General features: G+C 37.6%; 4 protein-coding genes and 1 non-coding gene across 13 annotated transcripts; all 5 read left to right on the top strand.

Moving 5' to 3' along the window:
- The first annotated feature begins 1,495 nt into the window (after positions 1-1,495).
- Positions 1,496-1,568, top strand: TRNAK-CUU. The gene has a single exon. It is a non-coding gene; the product is annotated as a tRNA-Lys (tRNA).
- A 2,529-nt stretch (positions 1,569-4,097) lies between these two features.
- Positions 4,098-6,999, top strand: LOC121761870 (transcription termination factor MTEF1, chloroplastic-like). Of its 9 annotated transcripts, XM_042157573.1 has the most exons (4): positions 4,098-5,729; positions 6,249-6,290; positions 6,546-6,569; positions 6,662-6,999. In XM_042157573.1, exon 1 carries the CDS (start codon positions 4,260-4,262, stop codon positions 5,418-5,420), a length of 1,161 nt encoding a protein of 386 aa, XP_042013507.1. In that variant the 5' UTR covers positions 4,098-4,259; the 3' UTR covers positions 5,421-5,729; positions 6,249-6,290; positions 6,546-6,569; positions 6,662-6,999. The 9 variants fall into 9 exon arrangements, with proteins under 9 accessions (XP_042013507.1, XP_042013504.1, XP_042013506.1 ...); XM_042157570.1 differs by lacking the exon at positions 6,249-6,290; XM_042157572.1 differs by lacking the exon at positions 6,249-6,290 and having other exon boundaries at positions 6,488-6,569.
- An 859-nt stretch (positions 7,000-7,858) lies between these two features.
- LOC121762189 lies at positions 7,859-8,992 on the top strand. Its single transcript, XM_042157995.1, has one exon. It carries the CDS (start codon positions 7,859-7,861, stop codon positions 8,990-8,992), a length of 1,134 nt encoding a protein of 377 aa, XP_042013929.1.
- A 2,099-nt stretch (positions 8,993-11,091) lies between these two features.
- On the top strand, positions 11,092-12,144 carry LOC121762187. Its single transcript, XM_042157994.1, has one exon. The coding sequence runs from the start codon at positions 11,092-11,094 to the stop codon at positions 12,142-12,144; it is 1,053 nt and encodes a 350-aa protein (XP_042013928.1).
- Positions 12,145-13,389: 1,245 nt separating this feature from the next.
- Positions 13,390-14,538, top strand: LOC121762185 (transcription termination factor MTERF6, chloroplastic/mitochondrial-like). Its single transcript, XM_042157992.1, has one exon. It carries the CDS (start codon positions 13,390-13,392, stop codon positions 14,536-14,538), a length of 1,149 nt encoding a protein of 382 aa, XP_042013926.1.
- Positions 14,539-15,151: the final 613 nt, after the last annotated feature.

The raw sequence follows: 15,151 nt of genomic DNA, 5'->3' as shown, positions 1-15,151 counted from the left end.
GAGCGAAAGAAAGATTGAGAATTGAGAATGGAAATGAGAAAATGTAGATGTGAATTGTGTAATTTGGTGTGAATTTTTTGGTGTGGAAGTTTAGGTATTTATAGATGAAAATGTGTATTTTTGGGGAAAAAATTGAAAAATAAATTAAAAGTGGATAGAAAACGGATATAATTTTTTGGGAAGTGGGCAAATATATTTTTTTTATTTTTAATCTGATTTTTTAATTAAAATCCAATTTTGTTTAAAAAAAAATTATTTGCCAACGGCATTAATCGGATTTTTTAAATTAAAATCTATTTTTTTAAAAAAATAAATTTAATTGCCAACGGCTATGCCGTTGGCCAATAGGAAGCTGCCACGTACGCTGTTCGCTGGCACGGACGTGCTCGATGCATCGAGCAGCGCCGTGCCAGCAGCAAGAGCGCAGCGGCGGACAGCGGTGCTGCGCCGCTGGCACTGACGGACGGACGAGCATGTGCTCGCCATTGCGGATGGTCTTAGGGTTCTTGTCTTCATCGAATTGGGAAATTGGAGTTCTTCGTAATTTTAGGCATTATTGCTGTATTTGGAAAAAATATGAAAAGAATTAGTAATGAGCAATTTAATTTTAATGGATTATAAATATGAACTTTAAGAAATTAAATTATTATAGCCTACTAAAAATATAACGTCAAATTTGTAGGTAAGTTTCACGGTGTTATAACAAAATTTGTTTAATTTGGGATTGCTCATGCCAATAAGGAGATTTGATGTTATTCCATTATTCGGTATTTTTGGTTGGAGTAATAAGGATGAATTTTGTCAGATATGTGAATTATTCCATTAATGGATCATTCTCGTTGCTCAATTAGAATTGTAAATTCTTCGTTTTTGACACTGGCCAACAAAGTCGGATGCCAAACAAACGAAGAAAGCATGTAGCTCAACTCAACTAGTATGTTTTTTTTTTATCATCAATTTAACCTTCATGTTTCTTTTGATTCAAGCATACATAACAACAAATATACACTCTTATTTTGGTCGGCATCCACCATTTTGTGAAACTCTTCTATCAAAACAACACGAGATATCATATGTTAAATGAATACATCCCTATATATATATATATATATATATATATATATATATTAATTACAATCATAAATAGCAAAAAGCTTTAGTAAATTGGATAAATTTGATGATTAGATATGAAAAATTAAGATGAGTCTGGATATGAAATAATGAGCAGTCGAACCACAAACAAGTAGGTTAAATGATCGATGTATAACATATTCGAGTGGGATTGTTCAATAATCCCTATCATAATTGACTCGAAATAATGTAAAAGTGCTTATGATTTAATCAAGTGCATATTTGTTCAATATATCAATCACTATTCAATTCGTGCTTAAAGATTTGAAAGATGTACACTTAGTTCAGTGGTTATTTAATTAGACACTTTTATGTCTTATGATTAAAGTTAGAGGTTATAATTACTATTCCGCTGAACAATTAAGCCCGTCTAGCTCAGTTGGTAGAGCGCAAGGCTCTTAACCTTGTGGTCGTGGGTTCGAGCCCCACGGTGGGCGTTTTTTTTCTTTTCCATCCACGGTGGGCGTTTTTTTCTAGTGTCTTCCTTTTTATGGTTGTGCTAATATAAATAAATTATTTATCTTTTTTAGCTAAAAAAAGCATTCCCCGTGTATTCATTTTTATAGCTGTGCTAATATAAATAAATTATTTATCTTTTTTAGCTTAAAAAAAGCATCTTTACTTTTTCTTTCTTTATTGTCTATGCGTTTTTTTCCGTGTATTCCTTTTTATGGTTGTGCTAATATAAATAAATTATTTATCTTTTTTAGCTAAAAAAAAGCATCTTTACTTTTTCTTTCTTTATTGTCTATTCTCTTTTCATCTGTCTAATTTACTTATTGTGTGATCCGTTTATTTATACCAAGGCACAACATTTATCCTGTCCAATATCGAAACCCACTTTTTTCTCATGTATTCCTTTTTATGGTTGTGCTAATATAAGTAAATTATTTATCTTTTTAGCTAAAAAAAGCATATTTACTTTTTCTTTCTTTATTGTTTATTCTCTTTTCACCTGTCTAATTTACTTATTGTGTGACCCGTTTATTTATACCAAGGCACAACATTTATCCTGCCCAATATCGAAACCCACTTATCCTTTGAGTTTGGGCTGCCCCGTATTCGTTGCTTCGATCTGATGGGGCTTCGAGTCTTTTCTTCTCGGGTGCGAAGATAAATTATCCTCGTAAGGTATTTTTCGATTAATTGACAGCGGATATTAGTAACAACTAAAACCCTTGGGTCCAAGGTCAGATGGATTGGAGTAACTTGGTCAATTTTATGTGTGAGTAGTGAAGTTATTTTCAAAGTGAGAGTGCACATGTGTGAAGTTTTGTGTGGTCGCATGAGCAAGAGTCAATATGCAGCCAGATTTATGGTTTGTGGCCTAGTGTTGTTGGTCTTGGGTGATTTTGTTGGTAGTCACCCCCTTGAGATCTCCAATAAAAATAAATATTGTGAAAGGATTGTGTCTGTGCAGAATTAAACTTTTATTGATCTTCTTATTTTGCTTCTAATCGTTTGTATTTCTTGCAACTCTTTAGCATTAGGGTAGATCATTCATTGCAGATATGTTATTTCTTGTTGTATAGTTCTCGCTTTTATATATTGAAACCATTTTCTTGTAACGAGTCTATTAGTGGTGAGGGCTAACCACATCCCTTGGTAGGCAAAAGAGATATCGGTAATTAGTAAACTTTGCAGGTTTGATCCTTACATTTCAAAACAGAACAAGCACTTCATAACATGGTTGCGTGGAGTGATAGTGTCAACATTTCATGTTAAGGGATGTTAAGGGACCTAAGAAGAATTTTATCAGCATACATCATGTCCTCAAACGACAACACTACTGCTAAAAAAAACACGACAACACTGCTGACGAGTCTCAAGATTGTCCTCACACATGTTACTTTTTTCTAGTTTCTTGTAGTTTCTATTACTCTCTAAGACATAAATTATAAGTTGTGAAAATACTCATTAATTTTTTATAACTATTGGGAACTCATGAGCTATAAGCTCCAAGGCACCTTTATCATTGAATGTACTATTCATCTATGTTAAATTTTCTACGATGATTAGGCTCTTCACCAGCTTCATTTGATCGTGGCTTGTTAATTATGTGTATGAAATTTAAAACTATTGAGGTTGATTATACGGAATGACATTGATGAATACATTCATCAATGAAATGAAAGTAGTTGTATTTTCATTGATGAATGTATCCATCAATGTCATACTTTCATTGATGAATCTCATTTTTCTTGACCAATCGATGGTATGCTATTTTACTTCAATCAATACATCTTACATTCTAGTTACTACCATAGTCCATAAGGAATAAGGGCCAACAAACTAGTTAGGAGGATGAATCACAGTTTAGCTCTAACCAATAACTAGAGGTTCAAGTCACTTTTAGTGAGAAATTTCAGAATATGAGATTTAATTTTCTGACTTTTCAGAATATGAGATTGGGATACGCAATTTTTTTAGAATAAGAGATTTTTGTCCTTTTTCTTTTTTATTTCTTTTTTTTTTCCCTCTTATTATTTCACTTACAAAATGGAGTATATGAAATGACAAAACTATCCAATATGAGATTTCTTTCTCAATCGTTGTTTACATCTTCCCTAGTTTACAAAAGCTAATATGATTATCTTTCCTGGTCATAATCAAACGAGATGAGTTAGATGGACATATGCAAGTGGTGGGGTTTCTAATTATTAGGTTAGTGTATGTAAACTAGGGAAGATTAAAAGACAACAGGAAAAGAAATTTTACGTGGAGTAGTTTGGTCAATTCATATATTTTATGAGGAAATTAACAAGAACAAGAAAAAAAAGAAAAAGATCAAAATCTATATTCTGAAAATTTACATGCGTCGGTCTCATATTCTAAAAAGTGAAAAAAATTAATTACAAATTTTGATTTAACCAGGTAAGAAAAAATTAGCCAATTGAATACAAAAATAAAACAAATGGAGTAGAAAATATTAAGTGTGAGAAACTATAAATAGTGGACTTTACAAATTGTATTCACACTAGTTGAGAGATAGAGAGACTGTCACTGCCATGGCGACGGCGTGGTGAAACCCTCCATTAACGCACTTGCTCTACAAATCCGCTCTCTTTTTCAGGCAAGTCATATCCATTCCTCACCACAGCAAATTTACAGTTTCGATTTATTCGAACATGATTGCAATTACTCGCACGAATCTCCTCCGTTTACTTTCAAACCCTAATTTATTTCTCTGCAACTCCAAAGCTCATTTCTCCCCCTCACTCCACTTTTTCTCAACCCGGAGGAGTAAAACCCTAACCCCCGACCCCCAAATTTACGATGTACTGGTGCAAAAGCACTACTTTTCTCCTGAGCTGGCTTCTCTAGCTGCTTCTCGTTTACCTAAATTCAGATGCCCCCAAAATGCCGATTCAATACTGTTATTCCTCAAAGCGAACGCCTTCACCGCCGATCAAATCGAGCAAATCGTCTCGTACAACCCTCGGATTCTAGGCTTTACCACTGAGGGACTTCGATTGAAATTCAAGCTATTCCGAGACTTGGGCTTTTCTCCCGAGGAGGTTGCCAAGTTGATGACTAGTAATAAGGCGATTCTGCATTCGAGCATGGCGAATAAGATCATTCCGTCGTTAACTGTGCTAAAGAGCTTGCTTGGATCCAATCAGGATGTGGCCAGGCTTGTGAGAAAGTCTCCCTGGTATGTATCAGCTGATTTGGAGAAGACATTGTTGCCGAATGTGGAAATCTTGAAAAGCTGCAGCATACCTATGGAGCGTATCCTTCACTTGCTCCATTTTCGGCCAAGATGTCTATTAATGAGGCCGGATGTTATGAGGAAATCTGTAGACAAGGCCATGGGGTTTGGGGTCTCCCAGAGTTCACTTACTTTCATCGATGCTGTCAATGTTTTTGCTCACACAAGCGAAGGGATTATGGAAGTCAATCGGAAAGTTCTCTTGGATTTGGGGTTTTCAAGCGATGATATGATGAAATTCCTTAAGCAGACACCGTTACTGTTTTCTTCATCGATGGAGAAAACAAAGAAGGTTGTGGAACTTCTGCTTGCTACCGGGAAGTACAGTATTGCCAATATTGTATCTAACCCGACGACACTTATGTGCAGCATTGAGAAGAGGCTTTTGCCGCGGCTGCAGATTCTGGAGCTCCTGGAAAGTAGGAATCTAATAAAAAAGTGGCCTGGTCTTTCAAGAGTTTTTGCGCTTACGGATGATAAGTTTATTGACACATTTGTTAGACCGTATTATGATGAGATTGCAGAAGAATACATCATAAAGAATTTTTTCAATGGAAAAAAAGAGTTGGAGCTGTAGTAGTATACTTGCACAGTTATTGTTTAGAGTTATTAATGTTGTAGGTTCATCTTCTTGAGATTGTTCTGCCCTGTGGGATATTTTTGGCCTTCTCATTTTCTATGATTATAAATTTTGTTTCGACTGCAGGTTTGTGGATGTTACTTAAGAATCTGATTGAAATTTGGCCTATTCTTTCAATGGTTATGAAATTGTCAACTCTGAGGTTGTTTGAGAAATTTACTTGCCCGTACTCAAATGAACTTGGCGAAGTATGCATAGAGTATTTTAAGGGCAAAGAAAGATGGGAGTTTGATCAGCATTCGTTAGGTAAGGAAAGAAACTTCGATCAGCAATATCTGACTTGTTTGTTCATATTGTTGTTTGTCTTCCATTTTGGAGCATGTCAAGTGATTTATTTTAGGTATGGCTTTTCTCGTTGTGTGTAGTTTTCTTCCAATGATTTCTGTGTCTGTGATTTGCTTCTAGCGCCGTTCCTTTGCCTTATTCATCAACCCTGAAACCTGAATATGAATCCTAAACTGTAAATATCTACTAATCTTGATCATCTTTTCTATCTTTGGCTGCTTGTCTCCATTTCATTGGGATGAAGTGTATTTCACCACTGTTTTAGCTCAACTCATCAACACCAAAGCCTGAATATGAGTCCTAAACAGTAAATATCTACTAATCTTGATAATTTATTCTATCTTTGGCATGCTTATTTCCCTTAGCTCTTCTCAGTTTATCGAGCCTTCGGTCTAGCTCATTCTGGCTTTTGCAGACTAATCTTGACACGATCTTGGCTTCCCTGATTCTTGAAATTCTGCAAATTTCATTATTTTACAGTTGAAAGACTTGTGTTGTGGAAGAGTCCATCAAGATTCGAGGGTATAACTTCTTGTTCGAGTTTTGAGATTGACTACGCATACATGTTCTCGAGGATGTTTTGTAAATATGTCTGTTTGTCTGCGACTCTGTGTTGCTTTCTAGATGTTCAGAAAAAATGTTGATCCTAACTAACTGAGTGAGCAGTTGTGGAGGTGACTGTTTTTGTTGTTGTTGGCATTTACTCTTTATACTTGCAGTCTGCAGAGTTTTGTTCTGTTCTTACATGATTTCTAACTTTATTTATTGGATGTGTAGATAAATCAAGAAATGATTTTAAAGGTGTGTGTAACGATTCTTGAACCAGATTTGAGTATTTCAAGGCTTAAATATGAATCCTTCACTTCCTCTAACTTTATTTATTGGATGTCTAGATAAATGAAGAGGTGTAGCATACCAATCGAGCGCATCCTTCACTTCCTCTACGTCTTACCTAGAGTTTTCTTGGTTAAGTAGGAATCTGATTGAAAAGTGGCCATGTCTTTCAGCAGCTCTCAAACCTAGAGATGATGAATTTATGGAAAAATTCGTTAGGCCTTATTACGATGAGATTGGCGAAGAACTCATCACACAAAGATCAATGTTCGGGTTTAGAACTGATGAATCTATTAGAACTGATGCTTGAAGAACTGATATGTAGTTGTAGCAGTAGTAATTCTTCCTGTGCTCAACATATTATTCAATCAATCTTGCCAAACATATTCTATTAGAATATGAAACATCTGTTTCTCATATGTTAGCAATGCTCCCTGCCTCCCATTCTTCTTTCTGAATTGGTTCCTGTTTGTAATACTAATCTTTAATCTTGATCCGTTTTTGATGCTATCAATGGTTTTGCTCACACGAGCGAAGGGATCATGGAAGTCAACCGGAAAGTCCTCCTGGATTCGGGTTTTCTAACATTGGCATGCTTGTTTCCCTTTGCTCTTCTCAGTTGTCGATCGAGCCTTCGTTCTAGCTTATGCTCTCTGCTGCGAACTAATCTCGACACGATCCTTGCTTCCCTGATTCGTGAAGTTCTGCAAATTACTACTTTTGTCGACATGGTTATTTTACAGTGGAAAAACTTGTGTTGTGGAAGACTCCATCAAGATTCGAGTGCATAACTTCTACTGATACGAGTCATAAATTTTGAAGGTCAAGTAACAGTTAATTTAATTCAAACATGTGATTTTCGAGAGCTCAGTTGATTATTTAACTAGATGAGTATTTTAAGACTTAAATTTGATCGATTTTAGGAGTGTTTACTTTAAACAATCCTTGAATCAGATCGAATATTATAAAGCTTAAATTTTGATTTATTTAAGGAGTTTTTACTTTGAAAAATAGGACGAATCTATGAAAAAAATCAAAGTTAACATTTTCAAAAAGTGTAATAAATAAAAAAACATCAAATTTTAAATTATAATTTTATAATTCTGTGAGCGAGAAAGAGAGGGGAGAGAGTGAAGCTGTGCTGAGCTGCTGCGTCACTTCTTCCATGGCGACGGTGCTAGAGAAATCCTCCATTAAGAAGCTCGGGCAGTGAAATCACTTCGAATTTTGCAGGCAAGTACTATTGATTGTTCACTATGATTGCAATTGTGCGTAGGAATCTCTCATTATTGTCGAACCCTAATTCATTTCTCTGCGACTCCAATGTTCATTCCTCTCTCTCAATCCACTTCTTTTCTACTTCGAGGATCAAAAGAATATTAATTCCTAGCTCTGAAATCTGCGATATTTTGGTGAATAAACACCAATTTTCTCCTGAATTGGCTTCGCTAGCTTCATCGCGTTTACCTAAATTTAGAGATCCCCAAAGAGCTGATTCAGTTCTATCATTCCTCAAAGAGAATAGCTTTTCGACTGCTCAGCTGCAAAAATTAGTGATATATGATCCTCGGATTCTAGGGTTTACTATTGAGGGTATTAAATCCAGATTGAAGGTGTTCCAAGATTTGGGGCTTTCTTCCGAGGAGATTGCTAAGATGATTTCCGGTTATCAGAAGATTTTACATTCAAGTATGACGAACAAGATAATTCCCAATTTATTGCTGCTCAAGGGCTTGGTGGGATCCAACGATGATGTGGCCAGACTTTTGAAGAGATGCCTCTGGTTTGTTGTGACCGATTTGGAGAAAACCTTAATCCCAAATGTGGAAATAGTGAAGAGCTGTGGGATACCAATGGAGCACATCCTTCACTTAGTCTACGCGCACCCGAGAGGTTTCTTGATCAAGCCGGATATTATGAGGAAATCTGTAGACAAGGCCATAGAGATTGGGGTCCCCCGCACTTCAATTATTTTTATCTATGCTGTCAGTGTTTTTAGCTATACGAGCCAAGGGATGTGGGAAGTCAAGTTAGAAACTCTTCGCGATTTGGGATTTTCTGATGATGAGATATTCAAAATGTTTAGGACGCAGCCTCATGTTTTTTCAGCATCTGGAAACAAATTGAAGAGCAAAGTAGAGCTTCTGCTTGCTACTGGGAAGTATAATGTATCCAGTATTGTCGCATTTCCATTAGCACTCGGGTTCAGTGTCGAGAAGAGGATTGAGCCGCGGATACAAATTTTGAAACTTCTGGAAAGTAGGAATCTGATTAAAAAGTGGCCATGTCTTGCAACAGTTCTCAGACCTAGCGATGCTGAATTTATTGAAAAATTCATTAGGCCTTACTATGATGAGATTGGCGAAGAACTCATCACACAAAGATTCTGAGACCTCTGGAAAGTTGCAATCTGATTGAGAAGTGGCCATGTCTTTCAGTTCTAAAACTCACTGATGGTAAATTTGTTGAGAGATTCATTAGGCCTTATTGTGATGAGATTGAAGAAGAAGTAATTGCACGAAGATGGTTGTTACGAGCAGAAAGAGATGAATCCATAAGAACTGATGCTTGAAGAACTGGTGTGCAGTAGTGGTAGTATGTCTAACTACTAATCTTGTCAATTTCAGCTATTATTGCCTCACATATTTTGTTGTGTTTCTGCTGAAAATCAATGTTCTTGTTCTGCTTTTTAATGCTAATCTTGTTAGTTTTGCTTACAAGATTGTTGTTCTTAGAAGAATTTACATTGAGATTACTTTATTTTCTCAACAATATTGAGATTGAGAATCAATGAAAAAGATTCATACTTGTATTTGTTTGATAGGAAACCATTCTTGTTCAAACTTTTTCATGTTCTAGACCACTTTCAAATTTACACCAATTTCTGCAGTCTTGTTCAATTTAAAAACTTTTACATGTCCAAACGAGAAAAATAATCTGAAGGCTCATCTTTTGTTTTATGAAATTGTTGGATTATTGTTTCAATGATAAATATATTCTATGGTCTAATTATATCTGATTGGAAATGGTGATTCTCTGAATCCCTTATTCCAAAACTTATAGGACTTGAATGATTATGGAAATTGAAAACCATCATACTAGTATTATTCATATTTCATTTCATCTCATCTCATCATACAAATCACCTCTTTATATTCTATAGTTTGACATTTGATCAAGTTTTAAAAATAGAAAATTGGACTAATTTAGTAAAAATAAAATTGGATTAATTTTGGGACAAATCAAAATGACAAAAATTGAATATTTCTTAATTTGTAGAGGATAAAGTATTAGGTGTAATTTAATTTAGAACATTTGGATGATTAAAAATATTACTCCCCCGTCCGCGAATAGGAGTCCCGTTTTACCATTTTAGTCCGTCCGCGAATAGGAGTCTCGGTTCACTTTTACCATAAATGATAATAGGGTCCCACATTCCACTCACATTTCATTTAAAACTAATATTTACAAGTGAGACTCATATTCCACTAATTCCTTTTCACCCACTTTTCTTAACCTTTCTTAAAACTCGTATTACCAAGTAATGGCGGACGGAGGGGGTACTATATAAGGTTTATTTCTTTACTCCTTTTGGTCGAAAACATTAGAGCATCCGCAGCGGTGGCGGTTGGCGCCACCGCCGTCCGTGCCAGCGGCAAGGCGAAGGACCGCCACCGCTGCAACCGCGCCGCTGGCACGGCGCTGCTCGATGTATCGAGCACGTCCGTGCCAGCGGACGCACACGTGGCGGTCTCCCATTCGCCAACGGCATAGCCGTTGGTTTCAAACATTTTTTTATTTTTTTTTAAAAAATCGGATTTTTATTAAAAAAATCGATAAAAAATAAAAAATAAAAATTTTCACTTCCCTAAAAAATTATATCCGTTTATAACCGTTTTTCCCCACTTTTTAATTTTTTTTTTTAATTTTTTTAACCCCAAAAATACACACTTTCATCTATAAATACCCCCAATTTCACTCCAAAAAATTCACACTTTCACTACACAATTCTCATCATCAATCTCTCATATCCATTTTCATCTTCCTCTCTACCCCCAATGTAATTTTTAATTTTTAGTATTTTAATTATGTAATTTTTAATTTTTAGGATTTTAATTATGTCTTTTTATTTTATTTGTAATTTGTTATTTTTATTGTGGTTTTTTTAATGAATTTTAGTATTATGAAAATGTTTTTGTGTAATTGAATTTTATATTAATTGTGCTCGTCCTTGCGGAAGAGCACAGTTGTGGGTGTTGTGCTCTTGCCAGAGAGCAGGCATGAATAGTACCGCCCGGGCCCACAACCGTGCCGCTGGCAAGAGCACGGTTGTGGATGCTCTTAAGGGGAAGAAATTGAACTTCATTTTCCTCCAATCTTCAACCTAATTGAATATTCTCAGCTTTCTAAATTCACTTCTTCAATTCCTCATTTTCTTCAATAATGTCAGCATTCATTCGCAAAAATCTCACCTTTTTCACTTCCAACAATGTCGATTTGCGCAAATCCCCTGTTTCTCTTCCTCTCTCGCTCCATTTCTTCTCCACTCGGATCAATCCCTCTGTTTACGACATTTTGGTTCACAAACACGATCTCCCCCGCGAATTCACTTCCCAAATCGCCTCCGAATTGGGCGACCTCAAGCACCCAGAAACCGTCGATTCGATGCTCCAATTCCTCAAATCGACCGGATTCTCAACTCCCCAGCTCCACAGAGTCATCAATCAAATGGCGGCCTCGCGGGCGCAACATTAAACCCAAAATCACGACCCTCCAAGACCAGGGCTTTTCCCCACCCGACATCGCAAGGATCATCTCCAGCCACCCCTCGATTCTGGGGCCGAGCTTGAAGAATCAGATCATTCCCTCATTATCAATTATCAAGGAATTGATGGGATCCGATGATGGACTTGTGAGAGCTGTGAGGAATTGCACTAGGGTTTTAAGCGCCAATTTGGGGAAAACCCTAGTCCCAAATCTCGAATTCTTGAAGAGAAATGGTGTGTCTGCTGACAGGATTCGTGTCGTCTTCAATGGCAGATACGGGTATGCTTTCCTTCGCAGGCCGGAGGTGATAAGGGAGTCCTTTGAGAAGGCGAAAGAAATGGGGTTGAGTGTGTCTTCCAAGACTTTCATCTATGGCATTGTGGCTATCGCGGGGACGACAAGCAGTGGGGGGTGGGAGAAGAGGCTGCAAGCTTTCCGGGATGTGGGGTTTACGGATGTTGACGTTTTAACCGTGTTCGGGAAGGACCCTTTGGTGTTTCTTACATCGGCGGAGAAGTTGACGCGGCTTCTGATTGGTACCGGCAAGTATGATATCTCGGACATTGTTCGTTCCCCTGCAGCAATCAGTTACAGCGTCGAGAGGAGGTATGAGGTGCGGGTGAGGATATTGGGAGTTCTTGAAAGGAAAAACTTGATTGAAAAATGGCCTAGTCTTCAGACACTTTACGTATCATCAGATGCTGAGTTTTGTGAGAGATTTGTTAGCCCATATTTAGATCATCTTGGTGATGTTTACTCCCCAAAGATGAGTTGAAACCTTGATTAGGATCAAGTGCCATACTGACTAATCATATTGTTAGAGATTCAAGATGTTGTGCCTAATTGATGTGTATCTTGGATGATTGGAACTAATGATTCATACACTTTGATGAGATTTTGTTTGTGGTAGTTTTGGGACACAAGGAAATGAGATTTGATTTGATTGTGAAGGTAGTGATAGAAGTCAGTGGCAAGTGATGAGTTTCTAGCTTTTGTTTTGAGTGCTAGAATTTCACACATTCTCTTCATCACTAGGAAAGTGATATCTAGGTTTGTAGTTACCTTTTCCTTGACATTGTCCGAGAATCTTGGGAGTTCTTGAAGGGAAAAACTAGATTGAAAACTGGCCTACTCTTCAGACACTTTGCCCATCAACAGATGCTATTTTTCAAGGTTTTTGTTAGTCCATATTTAGATCATCTTAGTGATGTGAAACATGTGTATTAGTGAAGCTAGTGGTAAGATAAGATTTTTATGGAACTTGTTTCAAATGTAAGAAGCGAAAAGACCGCAGTGGATTAAGTTCTCTCTAAAGTAATGAATTAGGGAGTATTAATTAATCGTAACATGATTTTGTAAATCGTTAGTTCCAAGTAGAGCTAGTATTATCGGAGCAATCAAAAACCAAATCGAGCAAGATCCGGAGCAAGAGCATGTAATGAGAATAATCTGAAATGAAATCGAGCATCATAGTAGAAGGACATCCAATAATCAATTGGATACATTTGAGCAATGGAAGAGACCCAAATTAAATTTACTTTCATCATCGTCTGCCAGTACCATCAACCCAATCAGACACGTGATAGCTTAAAAGGTGCAACGACAACCGTGGATAGAGACGCTCGTTACCACCCATCACACGCAAGCCATTGCCAGCGGCTCAACATGACAATAGCAGAGGTCACAAAGAGTGGGAGAGATAGCACATTGCGGCACGAGGGAAAAGGGCATTCGATGAAAATCGAGTTGAAACAATGCCCTAACCCATCAAATTGGTGAATTTTGAGACTACCTGAGAGGGCCGGGTTAGGCTCTGTATGACCGGCAGTCTCATTAACCACTAACATAGAAACCAAACATTGTCATGATAAAAAATGCATATCAAGTTTTTTTTTTAAATCAAACAGGCCCTTAACAACATAACTGAAACATCTCAGCATTTCTTTGAATTCGGCTTTGAGTGACTAACCTTTCTAAAACCCTTCTGATTCACTTCTTCAATTCCCCATTTCCTTCAATAATGTCTGCATTCATCCGCAAAAATCTCACCTTTTTCACTTTCAACCACGCTTCACACAAGAATCTCAAATTGTGCATCACCCCTGTTTCCCTCTTTCTCCCCCAATTCTTCTCCACTCTAAACCCTAACCCTAACAATGTAGTATACGACATTTTGGTGCACAAACACCATTTCCCTTGCGAATTCTCCTCCCGAGTCGCCTCCCAATTGGGCGACCTCAAGAACCCAGAAAGGGTCAATTCGATGCTCTCATTCCTGAAATCAATCGGATTCTCGAATTCCCAGCTGCAGAAATTCATCAATTGGAGGCCAATTCTGCTCTCCTACAGCCTCGAACGCAACGTGGAACCCAAAATCAAGGTCTTCCAAGAATTGGGCTTTTCCCCCTCCGACATTTCGAGTATGATCTCAGCCTGCCCAGTAATCCTGGCCTCGAGCTTGAACAACTGCATCGTCCCTTCATTGTCAGTCCTCAAATCATTGATGGGATCCAATGCTGCCCTTTTGAGGGCCGTGAGGAGATCCCCGAGGCTGCTCACCACCAATTTGAAGAAAACCCTTGAGCCGAATCTCGAATTTTTGAAGGGGTGTGGTGTGTCTGTTGACAGAGTTCATGTGGTCTTCAATGGTGGCCATGGGAATGCTTTCATCCGCAAGCCTGAAGTTTTCATTGCAGCTGTGGAGAAGACCAGAGAAATGGGGATAGCCGTGTCTTCGAAAACATTCATTTATGGGGTTCTGACCATTGCTTCGATAAGCAGCAAGGGGTTGGAGAGAAAGATGGAAGCTTTCCGGGAGCTGGGGTTTTCGGATAGCGACATATTGTGTATGTTTCGGAGGGAGCCTCTGGTGCTGGCTGTGTCCACTGATAAGATGAGGAAGGTGGCTGGGCTTCTGGTTGGTACTGGGAAGTATGGTGCCTCGAGCATCGTTGGACACCCGTTGGCGCTCCATTACAGCATCGGGAAGAGGTATGAGCCGCGGCTTAGGGTTTTGGGTGTTCTTGTGGGGAAAGGCTTGATTGAGGATTGGCCTAGTCTTAGAACACTTTGCAAGTTCACAGATGATCAATTTTTCAAGAGATTTGTTAGCCCTTATGTGGATCATCTTAGTGATGTTTGCATCCCTAAAGTTGAGATGAAAGCTTGAGTTATTTGGTTAATGCATTAGGATCAAGTGGTATGCATTTTTTGGGAAATATTCAAGATGTTTTTTTTATGTATGTATATGCCTGAATGATGGATAATTATATCAATGATTCATACACTTTGATAAGCTTGAGTTATTTGGTTAATGCATTAGGATCAAGTAGTATACATTTTTTAGGAGAAATTCAAGATGTGTTTTTTATATGTATGTATATGCCTAATTGATGGATGATTGGACCAATGATTCATACACTTTGATGAGATTTTGTTTCTGGTAAATTTGGGACTCAAGGAAATGAGATTTGATTTGATTGTGAAGGCAGTGACAGAAGTAAGTTGCAAGTGATATCTGGTTTTGTAGTTACCTTTTCCTTTGCCATTATTATAACTTTATGTTCAAATACAATCTAAGCCATTTTTTGGCTTTGCTAAGTTGTGCGTTAGCTCTTGCTCACTTGCAAGAAACTAAGATATCTATGAGTCAAGATCATCGATATTTAGGGATTTGGGTTGTTACTAGGTAATTCGATGTCTCTAGCATCGTTCATTGCCCTGCAGCACTCGGGCACAATGTTAAAGTGAGGGACTAGCCGTGGCTGAGGATTTTGGGACAG

Source organism: Salvia splendens, chromosome 13 (genome assembly GCF_004379255.2).
Source record: "Salvia splendens isolate huo1 chromosome 13, SspV2, whole genome shotgun sequence".
NCBI classification, from domain to species: domain Eukaryota; kingdom Viridiplantae; phylum Streptophyta; class Magnoliopsida; order Lamiales; family Lamiaceae; genus Salvia; species Salvia splendens.
This window is presented reverse-complemented; position numbering and strand designations above follow the sequence as displayed.

Coding starts and splice junctions, on each gene's coding strand:
- LOC121762189 (XM_042157995.1), top strand. CDS start 7,859: ATGATTGCAATTGTGCGTAGGAATCTCTCATTATTGTCGAACCCTAAT.
- LOC121762185 (XM_042157992.1), top strand. CDS start 13,390: ATGTCTGCATTCATCCGCAAAAATCTCACCTTTTTCACTTTCAACCAC.
- LOC121761870 (XM_042157574.1), top strand. CDS start 4,260: ATGATTGCAATTACTCGCACGAATCTCCTCCGTTTACTTTCAAACCCT.
- LOC121762187 (XM_042157994.1), top strand. CDS start 11,092: ATGTCGATTTGCGCAAATCCCCTGTTTCTCTTCCTCTCTCGCTCCATT.